Source organism: Arachis hypogaea, chromosome 18 (assembly GCF_003086295.3).
Source record: "Arachis hypogaea cultivar Tifrunner chromosome 18, arahy.Tifrunner.gnm2.J5K5, whole genome shotgun sequence".
Classification (NCBI taxonomy): Eukaryota; Viridiplantae; Streptophyta; class Magnoliopsida; order Fabales; family Fabaceae; genus Arachis; species Arachis hypogaea.
In genome coordinates this window covers 3619922-3642149 of record NC_092053.1, presented here as the reverse complement: position 1 = coordinate 3642149, position 22228 = coordinate 3619922, and the positions used below count along the sequence as shown (strand labels likewise).

The 22228-nt window shown below is 33.9% G+C and overlaps 1 protein-coding gene across 1 annotated transcript; it reads right to left on the bottom strand.

Annotated features, from left to right (window-relative positions):
• Positions 1 to 11615: 11615 nt before the first annotated feature.
• LOC112772556 (exocyst complex component EXO70H1) lies at positions 11616 to 13677 on the bottom strand. Its single transcript, XM_025817525.3, has one exon. It carries the CDS (start codon positions 13584 to 13586, stop codon positions 11901 to 11903), a length of 1686 nt encoding a protein of 561 aa, XP_025673310.1. The 5' UTR covers positions 13587 to 13677; the 3' UTR covers positions 11616 to 11900.
• Between the last annotated feature and the right edge of the window lie 8551 nt (positions 13678 to 22228).

The window sequence follows — 22228 nt, the reverse complement described above, 5'->3', positions numbered from 1 at the left end:
GCACGAGTTCGTTGTTGGATTTTTGCGGTGAAAAAAATATATGAAAGCCATTTATAACCTACAGTTAGTAGCTTACCAATCTATGTTTTTATTCACATTTCACACTTAAGAAACGAAATAATATGACGAAGAAGGAATGGCCATTATGTGATATTATATAAAGAATCGTACTGCATATAGTCACAGAGTGTATGTGATTAATAAATAAATACTATTACATACATATAATCATTCATCGGCTTTAATTTTAGATTTCTTTTAAAAATAATATCACATTATATGCTATTATATGATATTTAAATTTTTAATTATTATATATTAATTTAATTATATTAAATAATTTAATATGCTTGATTGTATTATTATCTAACTGTGTTTGAATAATAATTTTACATATTGATAAATGCAGCTAAATTTTTATCTTTTTAACTTTTAATTTCGCGTGAATATACCGTATGATTCTCGATCTACTTTTTATTATTGTCTGCAAAATGGCTCTTCACCCCTTATAGAATGACTTTCCACTTTCACGATTTATCCTGTCTACAACTGCGTATCATATCATACCATTGAAATTTACTATTCTATAAAGTGCAAGTTTTGCCTCATATAGAAAAGAAAAAGCAACAGTGTTATTACGGAATAATATTTACTGGTACAGAAAAAATGATACGGGAATTGGAAGCGACAACTGTGTTTGGCCGTACGAGTAATAAACTTGGGTTAGGTTATGAAATTTAATTTTTCAACTAGCCTTGTTAAATTATTACAGACGCGCTTTCAGTCGTGCTTCTTTATATAGTTAAACTTGAAGAGCGTATAGATATCTATATACATTATATGTATAAGTATTAGCTTAGCTATTTCCTATTAGAAAAAATTTAGGGTCAACAATTTTATTAAATTTTGACTAATATATAATCAGATAAAAAAATGAATAATCTCATATCATTAAATAAAATTTTATATTATTAAAAATATTATTAATAACTATTTAATAATTACAAATTATAAAAATTGCTGACCTCTATCACTCCTCTTGCTATTATTTGAAACGATTGAAATTTAAGATCTTCAATTCCTAATAATTGGAAAATTTATACTACCAAGTGAAAAACAAGCTTCGTATAGAGGGGGCACATCACTTTAGTTCATATAGTAGCACATGCGCTCAGCATAGATGCCTGCACATGTTTCAATTAATAAGTGATTAAACGTAGACCGGCCGCAATAGGCATTAGACTACAATCAACATGAGATATATTGAAGAACCAAAATGTTTGATAACCAAAAGAAAATCAGTCAAAAATAATTATAATTTATCTTATTTAATATTTATTAATTATTACGACAATTAATTAATGTTAAATAAGACAAGTTCTGATTATTTTTTTTGTTTATCTAGCAGTGGCGGAGCTTCAAAAATTTTTTTGGAGGAGCCAAAAAATTTAACAAAAATAATTAAAAAATTATATAATATTTATATTAAAAAAATTGTAAATATAATTAATTTTTAAATTTGTTATTAATTAGTGCAACTATATATAGCTAAGGTTAACTAAAAAACTAAAGCTGATTTTGGTTAACTAAAAATTTGGTTTAAGTTAATAAACCAAACTGATTTTAAATGATAAAATTAGTTATTAATTGGTTATAAAATTAACACATTAGTTTTAAAAATAAAAATTAAATTTTAAAAAATAATAGATTTTTTTACAAAAAAAAAACTAATTTTTGCACATAAAAAATATTTTTAATCTAAAAAATAAATTTTCTTTTGAAAAAACTATTTTTTAATTATACAAATAAATTATAATTTATAAGTTAATTTTTAACATTTTAAAAAAAATTATTTTTAAAAACATCTATTTTTCAAAAGTTTCAAAACTAGTTATCTTTATTGTTATTTCTATTACAATTAAATAATATATTGCACCAAAATAAAATTTTAACTTTCTAATAAAATAAAATATCAAAATCTATTAATGTATATAGTGCTAATACTACAATGACATGTAGTTGGAAATGTTGATTTAAAAAATAAAATAATGACTATTTATTAGCATGTGGCATACTACTAGTCACACAAAAATAAAAAATTAAGTGAATGATAAACATAAATGTTGAACTCAGATACATAGGATAGAAATATGTAAACTTAACCATCTAAGCTAACCTTATTTTATGTGAAAAAAAATATTAATTTTTTTACAAAACCTTTGGGGCCATGCCCCCATTGTCCTAACAAAGTTCCCCCCATTGTCCTAACAAAGCTTCGCCATTGTTACCTAGCATTATCCATTGAAATTAAAATAGTATATGAATAAATAATCGTATTAGATATAGTAGTAGCCAACTAAAATACTAATACACAATAGTTAGTTAACTATTAATTAGACTTAAAAATTCACATATAGTTATTTTTGTGTGAAATTGTTAATTAAAAATGGTTAAATAATTTAATATATTTAAATAAATTATTATCTAATATTTATTAACTTCACATAAAAATAATTGCATCCAAGTATTCACCATAAATAAATAAAAAAACATTTAAATTGAATCTAATACTAACTCATCCTCACTCACTTAACTTTCACTCTTTTATTTAATTGAAGTAATCAAAAAATAATTGAAGAGTAAATCAGTGTCTTGTTAAATAAATTAATCGATTCTTTGAGGTAATCAATTAAAAGGTAGCTAATTAAAGCTAATTAGTTAAAAAATAAAAAATTTGTTATAGAAAAAGAAAAAATAACTTTTTATTATTCTAATTTTTTAAATTTTAAAGTAAAAATATAAAAAATTAGTTTGAGTTGGCTTAAATTATATTTGACTTTTAATTTTTTTTAAATTTAATATTTTGTTATAAAATTAGCGGGTCTATTAAAAAGATTATAAGAAGTATTGATTACCCACAATTTTTAATGTATAAAATATTAGCGGTAGCAATTTAGCATGGAAAATTACTCATATTCATCATAAAAAGAGGGGGAGGGGACAATTATTTTATGTTGAACCCATGAGTTGTTAAACCGTATGTGTTTTAGTTAAGTTATTATGAGAAAGGAAAATCCTGGAGGACAATACTACTTTGTTATTATTGCTGTTAAATTGAGTTGATTATTTTTTAATTAATAAATACTACACAAAGTTATATCTCTTGCATTATTATATCCCCCTCTCCGGGCCCACCAAAGTAGGCACTGGGCAAGATTAACCTATACAAAAGTTAGGCTTGATTTTTTTGTGTCTTTTTTGTTGTCTCACTTTTTTATTGTTAAGAGAAGTTAGTTTGGTATTCTTTAGTCAATGATATTAGTTTTTTCTACAAGTTTAGAGTTTCATTTCTCTCTTTCATCTTTAACTTTTTATGGTCGGATTTCAATTTTTTTGTTGAGAAAAGTACAAATAGGTCCTTGACTTTTTGTTTTGTGGACATTTTTGTCCTTGACTATTGAAAAATACTTTTAAATTCATGACCTTCACAAAATTTGGACAGATCAATTCCTGACGGAGACATTTAGACGGATCAGTCTCTGACAGAGGCATTTGGACGGAGGGACTAATCCGTCCAAGTTTTGTGAATGTCAGAGACTTAAAAGTATTTTTCAATGGTCAGGAACGAAAATGTCCGCAGGATAAAAGGTTAGGGACCTATTTGTCCTTTTATCTTTTTTTTTATACAAAGTTTTTATGGTATCTAAAGTCACTCATTTGCGTGAATTAGATTATCGATTCTTATTTTTTTGCATAAATTCTTGAATAATTCTTTGTTTTTTTTTTCTTTTTTTTTGGTCCTTTTTTTTTATCATGTCAATCACTTTATTAGATTCATTTACTACTAAAAACTCAATTTTATCAATTTCTGATAAATTGGTGGATAATAATTTCAATACCTAAAAATTCCAGGTTTTTTTCACAATTCAAAATTTCAATTTTAAAGATTATTTATACCAATCCAAGGTTCCAACGCAATTTAAAAAAGATGCTGCCAAAAAAACAAATATTGAAACTGCTGAATTCAAGAATTGGAGACTCGATGATCTCACATTGTCTACTTAAATTCTTGCCTCAGTTACAACACCATTTAAGAATAAAATCCTTCACTGTTACAATTTTTATGAGGTATGAAATACACTTAATGACTACTTTAAAATATTCATCAGCGACTAGAATACAAAGCTTGAAGGCACAGCTAAAGTCTGTAAAAAAAAACTGGCACCATTCTTAAATACTTTAACACAATTTAGCAATTAGTTGATTCTTTATATGTTGTTGGGTACAAAATTTAAGAAGATGATCATATCTCAGCTATTCTTGATGGTCTGTTAGAAGAGTATACAATTTTTAATACATTGGTCATGTCTATAAATTGTCCTCATACAAGATTTCAGAGGTTGAATCTTCCTCAAAGTCTTTGATGATATGATTGAAAAGAATACCAAAAAATACCAAACTAACTACTCTAAACATTTATGTATAAGAGATATGAATACCATTTATTTTGAGTTAGAATAAGTAGAGTTATTAGGGAGTGACTTGTTTAGACATCTTAATATAGGCCATGACAAGAATATCACAATAAAGCATTATTAAAATTTTAAAAATTATTATTTACACATTAAAATTAATTATTAAAATTAATTATTATGTATTTATAGATAATACATATTTAGTTTAATTTATTTTTAATATGTATTTTATATTTAAATATAAATAAAATATACATTAATATATATTCTATTTAGATGACTTAGTTAATGACCAATTATAATATAAATTTAGTATAATTGTTTAAAGATAACTATTAAAAAACGAATTTTTTTACTAATATTAATCAACAATTTGCATTATTATTGTATTTTTATATTATTAAAATTTAGAATTTAATTTTTAATATTTAAAATTGATTAAATATTAATTAAAAATAATAAATTTTATTGATAACGACTGTGTTTCTACCCTTAAAATAAAATTCTTCATAGCTAAAGCCTAAAGGATAAAAGGAATGCTAAATTGATAGTTAAATTATAAACCCATTTCATTTATATCTCTCAACTAATTATCAACAATTTGGCAACAGGGTATTTATGAACGCAAAGATGCATCAGATTCTTTCTTACAGATAAGATTTCCATACACGTTCATATTTCTCCCTTAAATAGCAATATGCTTTCTATTATATTATCGGCTTTATTTGGTAAAATTATATTGTATCTACTTTTAATTATTTAATTCTACAATCAATATTGTTTTAAAACAAGGAATATTACTATCATATATACTATACAATATGAATGTGATTGTTAGAAAAATAACTTTTCATGGTCTCCTTTTATTAATTCAAGTTTTTTTTTAAAAATAATTTATAACATTTATCAGGCTTTTTATTTAAAAGTTTAGTTAGCATTCGATTTTTAATAACTCTAAAAAAAAGAATTTTAATAAAGAATGCTAAAAGACGGTAAAATTTATTGTTTTTGATCATCAGCAGTTAATTAACAATATTTAAAAATATAAATTAAAAATATATTGCTGAATTGTTAAATTAAAAAAATTAGATTGATGATTAAAAATATTGACAAAAAATAATAAATTATATTAATCGTTAAGAGTTTTTCAATTTTAATATAAAATAAATAAAAAAGTTTATTATTATTTTAATATACTTTTCGTACTAATTTAAGTGTTAGAGCATTTTTTATAAATATTCATCAAATTTTTTTTTAAAAGACGAAAATATGCTTTATCTTTCAAAAAAAAATTTAATATCCTTTTAAAAATTGAGATATACATCAGACAAAGTTATCATGTAAAAACAGAAATATTATTATTTAAAGGAAAATATAAAGAATAAATTAAAAGATAAATCAATTTAAGTTTAGAAATATAATTGCAAAGTCAATAGTATTGATAATATAATATTCATATATATATACTTGGATGTGAACATATACGTAACGTTCTGCATGAAAGTCGTCAATTCCTGTGCCCAACTAACTCATTCTAGTCAATCATCATATTTAATACCTTCATGCATGTTTATCTAACTGATATTACATAAATGCAAGATGAGATGAAAGCTTTATTAGGGTTCTTTATTTTATAGATTCAACGGATCAAAGTCAAAACATTTGGGAAATAATAATAAAAAAATAAAGTTAAGTTTTCAAATGTTAGCCTTGTACAAAACTTTTTCGAACCAAACAGACATACTTATGGATTCACAAAATAATAAAATATACAATGATTATGGATTATGATCCAAGACATCACGTAAAATAAAGGTCCACTCAATTTATTTTACACATGACCCACAGTCCCTATCACAATTAATAGTACTTACATATTAATTAATTACATGCATATATATACTCATGTGAAAAATGCATATATAAAAGATGATGTTATTACGTTTTCGTGAAAAGAACTATATACGCCAGTGGATTACTGGATTGCTAGCTGTATATATATAAAAATGACACATTATATGTACCAACTAGATGTGCATTCACCCAAAAATTGTCTTCCCTTGCTGAGTTTTCGATAGCAATTTGACAGAAACTACTTGAAGGAGAACATCAACAACTGTATGATGACCTAGCTCATGTAAAATTCTACTACTTTCCAACATGAATTGCGTATTATTGACCATGGGCCAATACTCTATCGTGATAAGGCCCAAATATAAATAATTTAAATAAACAAATTATATGACTTAATTACATTGAATGTATAAAAAAATTTCTTTTAACAATTTGATTAGAGAGAAATTCTCCACATACAATCATTGTTTTTTTATACAAGTCTTTACAAGTGCACATTCTTCTTTATCTTGCGCTTGTTCTTCTTCCTCTTCCTCTTTTTTCTTCTTCTTTTCTTTCGTTTCTTACCTTCTCTTTCTCCTTCTTCAACCATTACTGCACGTTTTTACTGCACCTTCTTCTTCCTGCTGCACGTTCTTCTTCCTCGTCCTCTTCTTCCTCTTCCTCTTCTTCTTCTTCTTCTTTTCTTTCGTTTATTGCCTTCTCTTTCTCCTTCTTCAACTGTTATTGCACGTTTTCACTGCACCTTCTTCTTCTTCTTGCTGCACGTTCTTCTTCTTCCTCTTCTTCTTCTTCTTCTTTTCTTTCGTTTCTTGCCTTCTCTTTCTCCTTCTTTATTTACGTGCTTTTCTATTTGTTTTCTTTCTTCGTTATTCTCGATTTTCATTGTTTTTTGACATCAAGCTCTGAAATCGTTTTTGAAGAAGAAGAAGCAGCAGAAGATGAGGAGGAGAAAGAGAAAGAGTTCTGAATTATGCATAAGGTGTACTTTAACGAATTTTGGGTGTATTTCTTAAATCTTTTGGGTGTAGTTTTTGTAATCCTTTGGGTGTATTTCTGTAATTCTTTGGGTGTATTTCTATAATCGTTTGGGTGTATTTCTGTAATCCTTTGGGTGTATTTCTGTAATTGTTTGGGTGTATTTCTGAAGTTCCATTATCTTCAAATTTGGCAAAAAACTCGTTTTCATGGAGGAAGAAGAAGAAGAGTCGTTTATAATGCATGGTAAGTAACGCGCTTTGGAAATAGAAAGTGGTTGAATAACGTGCGTTTATTTACTCTTGAATGTGGGAGTATAATGCGTATTTTTTGTTAGGCTTGTGCCAACTTATAAGACTTGTAAGCCAAAAAAGATTTGTATGTGTAGTAGGTCTTTTGATTAGATGCATAAAACCGAGCACCAATAATCATTATAGCTGACTAACTCAAATCTATATATAGAAGGAGAATCCATTGAATGTAAGGCTCATAATAACAATTAATCGCCCAAAAGATTAGCTAGTTAATTAATACACCTATATGAATAACCAAATCCGTTATACAGTATATCTAGAACCACTAGAAGAATCGAGCTAGGTACTAACTAGCTCATGCATGATCAACATCATTTGGTGTGAAATTATTGAGCTGGCGGCAAAGAAGAATGGGGGCGCATAGTCTACACATTTCAATGTCCTTGTCAGCCATGAATGGGAACCCTCGTTTTAGTTTCATGTCTACATCTATATACGTCTCTATGCTCTTTCCATCTTAACTAATACCACGGTCTTAATGAACTTCTTGTTGGAAAAATCTCAAGTTCGGACAAGAACTTGTGAGAAAGCAGCAGAAATACTAAAAATAATTTTTTTTTTATACCTTGTACAATTGGATAGATAATATTAAAGATACTTTAAATAACAAATATAATGAAAGAAATTAAAATAATAAATACTAAAATTTTTATTGTAAAAAAAAATCTAAAAGAGAGACAAAATTTTTTATAAACTCGCAATTTTTGCTTCTTTCCATTTACTGAACAAAATTACAAGTTGAAATTGTGGTCACTTAATGGATCAAGAACCAACAACGATGCTCTCTCGATCTTAACTAATACCTCCGTCTTAATGAACTTCTGTCCATGGCTGCTCCGTGCATCTACAGCTAGGTTATTAAGATCAATGCAAAAATGGTTCTCTTAATTTTTTTATAATAATTTCAGATTGAATAATACTAAGAGGAGTGTTAGGGGCTAGCAATTTTTGTGATTTGTAGTTATCAATGATGATTTTAATGGTGTAAAATTTCATCTAATAGTGTGAGATTACTCACTTTTCTTTTGCTAGTTATATGTTAAGCAAAATTTAATAAATTGCTGACCCTTAGACTTTTCCTAATACTAATACTTAGAGCATCTTTAATCCTTAGATCTAATTTTAATTTTATTTTGGGTCGTATAAAATAACATATAAATATTTATGGGAGTATATGTCGTAAATAATAATTTAAAACTAAAAGTAAATTTTGTTTCTCTAATACTTAGTATTAATGTAGTTAGAACTTTATATTACTTTTAATTATTATTTTATCAACATAATTATACAAATATCAAAATTTTATTGATTCTTTATCAATAAAATACTGTATTTCTAAATTGATATCAATTTTATTTCATCAATTAATTTTAATACAAATTTTAACTCTAAATTAATTTATTTTTTAAAAATATTAAAAATAATACTCTAAATATACTCTATTAAAATTGTTCTAAAATATTTGGGTGTATCGTGCGTTTCTTGTTAGATCATAAGTTTTTATAAAATTAGACATGAAGAGACTAACAACTTCACAAGTCTATGGCATAGGTACATGTCTAATTAAAAAAAAAAAATATTAAAAAATAGTTAGAATTTATTATTTTTAGTAAATAATTATATTAGTTATTTAATACGTAAAAATATGAACTAAAATATGTTGTTAAATTATTAAATTTAAAAAATTAAATTAATAATTAAAAATAATAACTAAAAATAATAAACTCTAATGATATTTTAATGGTTTTTTTGTCCTGAGACATATCTAATATTTATATCGAGCATAAGTTATTGGTTGCAGCCTTGCAGATATATGTTTAATCAACCAAAGTTGGAGACTGCAATCTTCAAGTATTCACAAGATAATTTTTTTGGTGTTATATAATGTTTTGTCAATTTTTAGTAAATTAACGATGGTTCGACTAATAATTTGAAAGGAAAATCTATTTTTTTTTGTGAATTCAAGCCAAAGACAATATCAATAGAAAATTTAAGATAAAAGGAAGGAAAAGATATAAAAAAAATTGAATAAGATGAAAGGAGAAGATAAATTGAAGGTAAAAGTTAAATGCATAAATGAGAATTGGAAAGAAAAAGTACAATAAAAAATAAAGAGAAATCGAAAGAAAAATTTGAAGGAATATTTAATTTTTGTTTGTAAATTCGTTTATAGCGTTAGGATATTTAGAGTATTTGTCAAATAATTCCAACCTTTTATTTTAATTTTAAAACTCTTATTTATAGAGAGAATTCTAATAATTAAAAAAATTATAATAAAATCCTAATAGAAGTTTATTTTTTTCTAATAACTAAATATAACTGCAAATACTTCTGACCAATTGTCTGTCTGAGCATGAGAGTATCCAAGTTATAGTTAGCATATTATTCAACACGTCTTCATGATTTCTTCAATCATTACGGTAGTGTTTGGTTTTGAGGTTTTGAGGTTTTGAGAGACTGAGACTCTGTTTGTTGGTTTAGAGAGTGGTACTAAAATTTCTGTATTTGTCACCAAAATTTCATATTTCAGTATCTCCAAAAAGTGAGGACATAGGGGACTACAATTTTTAGAAATAGCGACTGGAATTTTAATAACATTTAATACCTAAAATACCCTTATTTCAATTAATTAATTTTAATTTTATCCTTTGTGCAAATTAAATTAGAGTTTCATTCTTATTTCAATTTCTGTCTCCCATTTTGTACCAAATAGAATACTGAGATTTATTTAATCTCTGTCTCTTAGTCTCTATCTCTCTATCTCAGTTTTTTTGTCTCTGTCTCTCCACCAAATGCTACCTACATATCGAATTCCAACCAAGTTGCTCCCCATTAGTGCATGGCCAATTTTATATAATATCAAAAAAAGTATTTATTTTCAATCTAATGTATAGTCATTATTATTTTTTCGTTTTCTAGATAGTGCCGTGTTGGCGTATTCTATAAGAAATTTGTCTCCAATAATGCTATATACTTGTTCTATCCTTAAAATCATTTTAGTTTCTTAATTTTTGTAAATATATTTACAAACATTATACAATAAACAGAGCTTTATCTTCTTCTTTTTTTTAAATGGTTGATAACAAAAAACTATTTTAGTTAGAAAAGGATAAGTTTCGTTCATATTTCTTTTTGTCTTTCTAGTATTACAGTTATTTTTTGTGGGCACTGGACTCATGGTAGTTTTTTATTTTTGGGTATTAAGAACAGGATGGTAGCTACTCTTTTGTTTTATGTGTTTTCGCAACTTGGTTTGCTTGACTGGATCCATCTTATTATATAGATGCCAATCAAGAGATCAATAGATCATTCTTAGCCCTATCTCTATCAGACAAATACCTTATTTAGTTTTTGGACACTATCAGACAAATTCATTAAAAGATGAATTGTTGTTATTCAACTCTTTTGGGTTAGACTTACAAAGTGCAACCAAAAACCTTTTTGGGCCTACATGATCCATTCAATTTCTTGGATCAATAGACTTAAACTCGTGTATTTGTGGGCTAGAGCCAACTCCTATTTACCTTTAAATGACCCAAAAAAAAAAACCTTGCCGGCTTTCAATACATAGAAAATTGACTATGAATCCTTTTGTGACAGGTTAATATATAGAATATTTATATTTTCAATATATTTTTCTCTGCGTTACTTTCATATTTGTGACAGTTGTTGTTTCGATCAAGGAAAGCTTAGTGCAATTTGAGTTGTGAATCTTATATAGCAGATGAAAACGATGAAGAACCTTTAATTTCAACAAACAAACAGAAAGATAAATAAATAAATAAAATAAAGAATATGCAGAACAAGTGAGAGATTCATTGCTCATGTTATTGCTGCAGAAGAAATATCCTAATCGCCTTCGATGCCTTGAATTTAAATGAAAGAAATCAGGTCACACAATACCTTTTAAACTACGTCTTTTTTGAAAAATACATGTAAGATCATTTATTAGTGTCTTATGATAATATTGTTCATAACATAACAATCCACTAGCTAGTATCAGAAAGTTCAAGACTATATACCTTGAATAAATCAATGTATCACAAAAAAAAAAAAAAAAAAAGAACAAAGTCATTCTAGCATTATTATGTCTGTTGTAACTTGTAAGCATCTCAATAATTGGATGCAACATAATTAATTCTATACTCCATGGTTTCCACTGTACACAACATAACTCCCTAAGTCTCTATGCAGATTATACATCTAATTAACCCCTCATCCTACTATTTGCATCAACAGAAAAATGAAATATTAAAACAAATGACGTGGAACAAGCTTGCTATCGAAGAAAGGAAGAAAAATGGGTAGTAATGCTGCCCGGATCTTCAACATCATGCAAAATAAAAGAAATATGATTCTGCAAATCATCGGGTGAGAACGCTATAACCGAATCCGACCCGACCCGATTCGTCTCGTAGAAATCCCGGTACTTAGGCACCAGCTTCGAAACAACCGATTTCTGGATATCATCCCGCAGTTTCAGGTCAGGTGCGATCCACGTGGACTGCATCTGGCACGCTTCCTGGAACGCCATATTGAAGATATGGAACTTGGCGGAAGCTTCCGCCGGTTGCATCGCCGCTTTTGGATTCTCCGGCAGAGACATCTCCACCATACTCCACGCCATGTTCACGTACTTGGATGCGTATTCCTTCACCTTTTGATCGTGACTCGCGAGCCAATCGTCGCCCAGGATGGAACCTAGTTTCGTGTTCCGCGCCTTTGTGACCACGTATTGCATGTTGTTCGCAAGAAACAGGTAACCCAGCGCCACGTTCTTGTAGAGCTCTGCTTTTCCGTCGATCTTGCAGAGCAGCAGAAGAATCTCCCACGCCAGCCGCTCCGCCAGCTCCGGAGGCGCTGGAGTTTTCGCCGGGAGCTTCGGTGTCCGGAAGTAGGACTCCGGCATGGGAGTCTTTGGCGAATCGATGAGTATGTTGGTGAGCGCGTCGCTGTAATCGGCTAGGAATGAGATGTAGTTCATGACGTAGCGAGTGAGCGGGTGGATCCTGCCGCTGGGGACCGGCGTCTTTGATGACTCCTTAGTAATCGCCGATTCGAAGGCCGATAACGTTGCTCTAACGGCCTCGCCGATTTTCATATGTGAAACTCCGACTTGTAACCTTACGCTTGAGGTTGATTCGTATGAGAATATGTCCTTGATTTTAGGCCAATTTTGAGAGAGTGCTTCGTAGAGATCGAGTAGTCGGAACATTTTCTCCGGCGTTTTCTCGCACTTTGCTATGATTTCAGGGAACAGAAACAACATTTCGGCACCGTCTTTGCAAATCTCCGCGAAGCAGGACTCGACTACGGTCGTGTTCTCCGATGAGGGAAAGATTTGGTTAATGAGACTCCTCTCAACGGGAAACAGAGCTCCGACGGCGAATTTGACGGCGTTGAGCCAGGTCTTGATCTTAAAATCGAACATCTCCCACTGCATCTTCTTCATCTTAGAGAGCCTAGGCTTTTCCACTCCGAGATTCTGCAGTGCCTCAGTGACATTGGACTTTCTGACCTTGGAGTAAATCTGGACGCACTCTTTGCCATATCCAGCGAAGAACATACACTCCACGATTGCCTTCAAATCCTCCTTGGCAGCAGCATGGCGAATATTATCATCGTCAACATGGTCCCTAATCTCAGCCGATACACGATATAACTCTCTCTCGAGCCTGTTCATGGCGACTTGCATCAGGGAACAAGCCTCGACGAGCTGGTCCGAGGAGGAATCCAGTGTGAGGAGGTGTTGCATAGCGGAATGTAGATTTGAAACGGCGTTAAGGTACCGTTTGGCTTCTTGGCGCGTGTTAGTGAAGAGAGGAGTTGAGTCTTTGTTTTCGCTGCCGTTGGGAAGTGGGTCCCATTTTGCTATGATGGAGCGAGCGTTTTCCATACTTAACGATGTTTCCCAGTTAGAACCCTCCTGGTGGTTAACGATGAGCAATCCCTTTCTAAGAACCATTTTTTTTGTTTTCAAGAGACGACGAAAAAATAGGATTCTCAATTAATTAATTGTTTTTGTGTTTACAGGGAACATAACTCAATTTGGTTTTGGAGAGGGTGTGAGACTGAGAGGAGGGGGTATTTATAGAGGAAAAGTGAAATGGACTAAATCCGTTGGGGGTAGGTGTAGGCTGTGGCTTGTAAAGAAATGAAAGCGACTCGCAAACGCGGTAAATACTATAATCTGACAACGACGGAGAGAGTGGAGTTAAAGAGTTCAGCTAAGTATCTCATTAATCACAGCTCATGTCTAATTTGGGTAGGAATAGTTTGGTTCATTCTAATTATCGTGTTATAAGTTATAACTGCTCTATTTTATTTGGGAATTTCTGAAACGGCTGTCCAAACAACGCGCAATTTTAACACTACTTATGCTAAAATTACCTACTTTTTTATTCTTGACAGCAAATGTATGGCAAGCAACAAGCCTTTGCTTTTACCCAAGGCATAAAGGAAAGTAACAAAACAAGCATATTGTTTATCATAAATTTGCAAAAGCAGTGTGCTGAAAATTAATTCTTGTTACTGAGAATGGAAATTTTAATGTAAGTCCTTTTTTGGTAGCGAGATAAAGATATTTTAAATTATTTCAGGATTTAAACAAAATATATCGATTATACTACGTGTTTCGTTCTGGAGAATGGCTTCCGAATTATAGCTCGTCTGCGGGCAGGCTGGGCAGTTCTTTTATAACTCGGAAATTGCTCCTCGGAACTGGGGTGAGACTGGCGTGGAACCTGAAAAAAGGACTCCGACGCTCAAGTCAGTAATATTCCTGAATAAAAGAGAATACTTTAAAAGAGAGCAGTAAAAAATGTGTTTTGTGAATTGTAGTGTTCTTCTTAAGCATTCAGAAGAAGAAAATCGTGTCCCTGAGTGGGGTTAGGTGATGACTTATATAGATGAGAGAGCTTAGTCATTTTACCGTTACTCTGAGATTACTAATGGGTCTGTTAGGGATATTATCTGTTTGGTCCCAAAATCTCGGTAAGTTGGGAAGATTCCCTGGAACTCAGTTAGTTGAGAAGTTTCGGCTATTACGTTTTCTGTTTTTGATAAGCTCGGTCAAAGCTCTTGAAGCTGAGTATTTCGGTATGGATCACAGCCCCCAAGCTTGTCCTGTTAACAAAAACAGGTTGAGCTTATTTATTTTTCGGCTTCTGGAGCTTTGTATTAGGAGACCTGTGATGGAGCCCCCAAGTGCAACATATATATATATATATATATATATATATATATATTTTTTATGGGTTGTTATATGTTGGGCCTTATTGCTGCATGTGTTGTCCGTTTTCTTCTTTTTGGCCTTAATGGGTGAGAAAACGTGGGGTAGTGGCTGTCTTGGAAGTTGAAGTTGTCTCTTCAACTGACTGTTTTGAACGTTTGCTCCCCATTACATTGTACTTGTTTCGAGGGAGTGCATCATGACTAAAAAAGGTTAGTGAATCGTTCTTGTCGTGGATTACTTGTTGGTTTTCTTTTGTTTCTTTGTAAATGGGGAAAAAGGAATCAGTTGCTGTTGATGAAGGTGATGCCTATAGCTGGGTTGATAGTGATGTTAGAGGCCGTATTTCTATTTTTAGTAATGATGAGCTGGTGAAACAGTTGAATGGGGCTAGGTAGGTAAGGCATGGCCACGAATTGGAGGTTAGGTTTCTGCCATGCAATGAAAATGACAGGGTTTGTGAGAAGAGGTCCAATTGGAGTTACTTTTATATTTATACATGCTTGTTGACTGAACTTGGTATGCGTTTTTCTTTTACTGACTTCGAATGTGGGGTTTTACATCAGTTGAACTGTGCTCCTACACAACTGCACCCAAATTCCTGGGCGTTTGTTAGAGCATTTGAGTGTCTGATGGATTATTTAGGATGTTACCCTTCACTTGGTTTGTTTTTCTCTTTGTTCCAAGCTAAGGAGGTTCGCAGGGGTGGGTGGGTAAACTTGAGTGGTCATCCAGGCCGTGGGATTTTTACCTTGTTCAAACAATCTTTTAAATATTTTAAGGAAATGTTTGTTAAGTTTCAGGTTGTTGAGGATTTTTACCCATTCTTCTTGGATTCGTTGCTTGAGGAGAGGTTTCCTGTCTTTTGGTCCCCATAGCCTAAACAGATTTTAGACTGCGAGAATAGGGTGGCTAGTGAAGAGTGTTTGTTGAATTTTTTGATGGATGTGACGTCGTCGTCCTCTTTACTTTCTATTTCCACTCTTTTAGAGCTTGAAGGGGATAAGGAGGCAATGGAAGAGTATCTAGGTAACATAGCAGCTGTGTGGTTTAGACTTTGGTTTGGCTATGTTTTTGTGTTCTTATGTGGTTTCTTTGTTTTTCTGTAGGTGAGAAAGCTCCTACGCTTACTACTGCTAACTTGAAAGCTTATGTTTCCAAAACAAAAAGGAAGGAAAAAGGAGGGGTTGTCTACTAATTTGGTTAAGGATGGTGAGGGAGGTAGGGGAAAGCATGATGGAGGTTTTAAGAGAAAAAGGGGTGATGGGTCATCGAAGATTGTTGACCTTACTGCTGTGAAAGAGGGCTCTGGTTGTTTTACTGCCGAAGAGATTAGTGCGGCTTACGAGAGTCAAGTGGTTCTTCATGGCTATAAAGAAGGTCCTCAGAGTTCTCTCTGATCTTCTGAGTATCCCTTTATGGCTGTTGCTGACGAGGTTGCTCAGGTGGATGCTGATGTTAAGATCATCCATGATGCTGGCAAAGTTGGGATTGCTCGCTATTTGCAGGTATATTGGTGTTTTGTTTGATTTGTTGATCTATTGTAAAATTTGTTTGTAATTTTCTGGTTTTCTGTAGGTGATTGGGGCAAGGCTTCTCTCTATTGGTCAGACTTCAGAACTGGATGCCATTTTGGATGGCGATCAAGTTGCTGCGATTAAAAAATTGAAAGAGTCTTTAGAGGAGAGGGATGCGCGGGTGGAGAAGTTGAAAACTGAAGTTAGGGGTTTGAAAGAGAAGGTTAAAAATGTTGAATCTGAGCTTCAGAAAGTTAGGCTTGATCTTGAGTCTAAGGTTGAGGAAATTGAGAAGGCAGTAGCTCGAATTCCTGAGTTGGAGGAGGAGGTCCTGTCAGCTTTTACTCTCGGGTTTGACCGTGCTGTAGCACAGATAGGAGTTTTGTCTCCTTCTTTTGATGTTAGTAAATTAGATGTTACGAAAGTTGTTAGCAACGGGCAGTTGCTTGATGATGAGGCTCTGTCCGAGAAAGGGGACGAGAGTGCTTCTGTTGGGAAGGCAGATTAATGATTTTAGTATGCCTTTGCCGTTTTTTGTTTGTAAAGCTCTTTGCTTTTTGAAATACTTGATAGTATGTAATTGACTTATGGTATATTATGGTTTGGTAGACCTTGTTTGTATCTTTTGTTTGATTTTGTTAGTTGTATGAGTTTGACGATGTTGTTTTATTATAGATAGTATAGAAGATTTGTACATGTGGTTGATATGGGTGTGAGGGACCTCATTAAAACCTCCTCAAGAAAAAAAACCCTATGTGGGAGAAAATCCTGGGCGTAGGGAAAAAGAGTATCTCCTCCTGTCCATATCGTTTCTATGATGAGTAAGATTTCAAAGATGAAACATTCTAGATTCCAGGGACGTCTCCGCCCTCTAAGGTTTGAAGTTTATATGCCCCTTTTCCGAGTACCTGTACAACTCGGTATGGCCACTCCCATGAGGCTGCTAACTCGCCATGTGTATGTTGCCTTCTTGCTTCCTCTGTTCTTCTGAGGACGAGGTCATGCTCGTGGAATGCTCTTGGCTGTACTTTCTTGTTGTACTTCCTTCTTATTATTTCTTGCATTGCTAATTGTTTTATTCTTGCTTGTTCTCTATCTTCGTCGATTGTGTCGAGTTCCACTCTTCTGATGTTTTCGTTTTGCTTGGCCGAGATAGGATTTCTACGAGGTGACGCTACTGAGATTTCGACTGGGATCATGGCATCCGCCCTATACACCAGTCTGAACGGTGTTTCTTGTGTTGTTGTTTGTATTGTGGTATTGTAGCCCCAGAGGACCTCTGGTATTAGCTCGGCCCATTCTCCTTTTGCGTTGCCGAGCTTTTTCTTTAAAGCATTGAGGATGACCTTGTTGGCAGCCTCCGCGAGTCCGTTAGTTTGTGGGTGTTCAACTGACAAAAAATGGTGTTTTATCTGAAATTCATGTAAAAAAGATGCTAAATTTTGGTCGGTGAACTGCCGACCATTGTCAGTGATAATATGATGAGGTATACTAAAACGACAAATAATATTTTTCCAAATGAAAGATCTTACTTTATCAGCTCTTATTTTTGCTAATGGAGTTGCCTCTATCCATTTTGAAAAGTAATCAATTGCTACAAGTATTTTACCTGTCCTGGTGCTTTTGAAAAAGGACCGAGAATATCCAGCCCCCATTTCTGGAAAGGTCAGCTTACCTCCGAGGTGTGTAATTGTTCGGCAGGGTTGTTGATGGCCGACCCATGCTTTTGGTAGCTGTCACATTTTTTGACTTTGTCGATGCAATCATTTTTCATCGATGGCCAGTAATACCCTGCCCGTGCTATTTTGGATGCTAGGCTTAATCCTCCTATGTGGTTGCCACATACTCCTTCATGGGCTTTGTCCATGGCGTTTTTGGCCTCTTCTGTATAACTCGTTTCCAATCATGGTGAATGATGCTGCACGTCTTTTGAATATTTTGGTGTCTGGTGTTGGAGGTATTCTTCCTGATTGTATGTATTGCTTGTACGGCACTCTCCAGTCTTCTTCCTTAGATATTGAAAATATAGGTATGTTGCTAAAACTTGGATCAGTGAATGTTAGTTGAGATATAACATAATCAGTTGCAAATTTTCTAGTTGTTGCTAATTTTGAGAGTGCATCTGCTCGGGTGTTTTGTTTCCAAGCTATGTGTGTGATTTGTACGAAATGAAAATGAGTGAGGAGCTCTTTTACAGAGCTGTGGTATTTTTCTAGTAGCTGATCTTTTACCTGAAAATGCCCGGTTACCTGCTGTACTACTAGTTGTGAGTCACAGTATAATTGGAGATGGGTAATTTTGAGAGCCAGCTTTAGTCTTGGGAGTAGTGCCTCGTATTCGGCTTGATTGTTGCTTGTCTGAAATGTGAATCTGATGGACTGCTCAGCTTGCAGGTTATGTTTGTTTGTAAGTAGCACTCCTGCTCCGGAGCCTTCATTGTTGGAGGCCCCGTCGACGTATAGTTCCCATGTATAATGTTGTGATGGTTGCTCTGCTAGCTCTGCTATAAAGACGGCCAGTATTTGCGCTTTCATTGCTGTCCTTGGTTCATAGTCGATGTCGAACTCGGAGAGCTCGATTGACCACTTTACTAGTCTTCCGGATACCTCTGGTCGTGTTAGAATTTGACGTAAAGGCTGGTTAGTTTTTACTATGATTTTGTTGCTTTGGAAATAGTGCCTTAGCCTTCTAGCTGAGATGACCAGTGCGTATGCTAGCTTCTCCATTGATGAGTATCTTAGCTCGGCGTTTTGTAATGTCTTGCTAACAAAATATACTGGTTCTTGTTTTTCTTTTATTTCTGTCATTAGTGCCGAGCTTATGGCGTTAGTAGTAACAGATAAGTATATTAATAAAGGCTTACCTTGGCTGGGATTTTGTAGGACCGAAGGAGACGATAATGTCGCTTTGAGCTTTTGGAAAGCTATCTCGCATTCTTTATTCCACTCGAATTTTGTTTATTTTTTGAGTATGTTGTAGAAATGGTGTGATTGTGTAGAGATTGATGGGAGGAACCTGGATAAGGCGGCTAGTCTGCCGTTTAACTGTTGAACCTCTTTCACTGTTTGAGGGCTTCGCATGTGTATTATTGCCTTGCACTTTTCTGGGTTCGCCTCAATGCCTCTACATGTTAGCAGGAATCCGAGGAATTTTCCTCCGGTTACTCCGAATGCACATTTTTCGGGGTTGAGTCGCATGTTGTGCCTTCTTACTTGTTCAAATATTTCTTCCAGGTCATCTCCGTGGTGTTGTGGTTATTTGGTTTTTACCACCATATCGTCTACGTAAAATTCTATATTTCTTCCAATTTGGTCTCTGAAAACTTTGTCTATTAGGCGTTGGTAAGTTGCACCTGCATTCTTAAGGCCGAAAGGCATAACCTTATAATAATAATTTCCTAATTCAGTTATAAAAGCTGTTTTATCCTGGTCCTTGGGGTGCATTAGTATTTGGTTATACCCTGAATATGCATCTAAAAAGCTTAAGACATTGTATCCTGATGCATTATCTACTAGTTTGTCAATGCAAGGGAGGGGGTATGCATCTTTTGGACATGCTTTATTTATATTTGTAAAGTCTACACACATTCGCCATTTACCTGAGGGTTTTCTTACCATAACCACATTGGAGATCCATGTTGTAAAGCGCAGCTCCCGAATGAACCCTGCCTCGAGTAGCTTTTGTGTTTCTTCTTGGCAGGCCGATCTTTTTTCATTGCTCATGTTTCTTTTTTTCTGAGATATAGGTCGGGTCTTTGGGTCTATCTGTAGTTTGTGGCATATTAGATTGGGGTCTATGCCCGGCATATCTCCTGGGGTCCATGCGAAGAGGTCAGCGTTTTTTTTGAAGTATGCTGATGATGTATTGCTTGGTTCTTGCGGGAAGTGAATGACTGATGTAAGTAATATGGTTATGGTTATTGTCTAAGAGTACCTGTTCCAGGTCGTCTGTTGGTGAGGGTCTGTTTTGTTGGTCTTCCCGAGGATCTAGGTCGGCCATTGATGAGATGTTTGCTACTTGATGAGGTTCCTTTAGTTGCTCGTCCTTGTAGTTGTGTGCTGACTTATTCTTCAGACTTTCATTGTAACATCTGCGAGCTTCTGTTTGGTCAGAATGTATTGTTGCTGTTGTGTTGCTGGATACCTAAAATTTAACACAAAGGTGAACAGTTGAAACTATAGCACAAAAGAAATTTAAGGATGGTCTACCCATGATCATGTTATACGGGCTGGGACATTCGACTATTAGGAATTGCACATCTTTCGTTTGGCAAAGTGGATGCTCTCCTAATGTTATTTTTAACCATATGCTTCCTAAGATAGAAACACGTTCCCCTGAGAAGCCGACTAGCTCTCCTAAGTATGGCTGCATCATATTTATGCTTAATTTCATTTTCTGGAATGTAGAGTAGAAGAGCACGTCTGCGCTGCTGCCTGGGTCGAGCAGTACTTTCCTGACCAGGAGATCTCCCGCCTGAATCGATATAACCACAGGGTCATCCAGGTTTGGTGCCGGCGCCTGATAGTCAGATTGTTCAAAGGTAATGCGAGGTGGGGATTGTTGGTGTGTGCCTGTGTCTTTGTTGTTTGTACCATTAACATCGTTCTGTAGTTTTGCTTTCTGGCCGAGTTTGTGTGCCCCCCTCCTGTAAATCCTCCCGAGATGCAGTTTATGACTCCTCTTGTTGGGGGTGGCTGAAGCTTAGCTTTTTCGGTCAGGCGTTGTTCTTTTTGTGGATCATTAGTGTTCTGTCGCGTTGGTTTCATTCTGCTGCCTATGTATTTGTCGAGGTGTCCTTGTCTGGCTAACCTTTCGAGGAGGTCCTTGGTGATAACGTATTCGTCGGTTGTGTGGCCAAATTTTTGATGGAACATGCAGTGCTTTGATTTGTCGATGTATCTTTGGTCTTGATATGCACCTGCTCGGCTGGGTGGCTTGATGATATTGGCATTCAATATTTCTTTGAGGATGTCTTCGGTTGTGGTGTTGAACTGGGTGTAGGCGTCATACTTAGGTGTCAGTTTGAAAGGCTTTCTGCTATCCCTTTGGTTGGAGGCCCTGTTATGCTTCTCGTCCTCTCGCCGAGTTTGATGCTTTTCTGCCCTTCGAGCTTCTCTGAGTTCTTCAATCTCCATTTGTCCTACTGCTTTTTCGCGAAACTCTTCCAGGGTTTTTGGTTTGGTTACAGCTATTGTCTCCTGAAATTTGCCTGGTCTCAGACCACTTTTAAGCACGTGGAGATGTACCTTGGGATTGAGGTTAGGTATCTCCACTGTTTTCTTGGCGAATCTGGTCATGTAGTCCTTTAGACTCTCGTGCTATCCTTGTTTGATGGTGTTGAGATAGTCAGATCCGTGGACATATATTCGGGAGGCTGCAAAATAGTCAATGAAGGATCTTGCCAAGTCCTCGAAGCTAGAGATTGAACCTGCAGGAATCTTTGAAAACCAAAGTAAAGCTGTCCCGTCTAAATAAGTGGGAAAAGAACGACAAAGTACAGGGTCAGAGGCACCATTAAAAAACATCATGGATTGAAACTTTTTTATGTGCACCCGAGGATCACCGAACCCTTCGTACGATTTTAGCCCGGTTGGGAGCACGAAGTTCTTCGGCATCTGAACGCTCATGACCTCTTCTGAGAAGGGATTGTCGAGTGTAAGCTTTTCCTTTGGTGGCGTAATATCCAAAGACTCAGCTCCTTTGGTGTGTGAGCTGTTCTCGGCCGAGTTTTTGGATGATTGCTCCGCTATCTTTCTGACTTCAGTTTGGAGCTCTGCTATCATGGCCAATAGCTCAGCCTGTGTGTGCTGAGGTATTCCAATATCCGCCATATTGAAGGTGAGAATTCTGCAAAACAAA

What these genes read in the sequence shown, in the direction of transcription:
- LOC112772556 (XM_025817525.3), bottom strand. Translation starts at nt 13,586, where the DNA reads ATGGTTCTTAGAAAGGGATTGCTCATCGTTAACCACCAGGAGGGTTCT.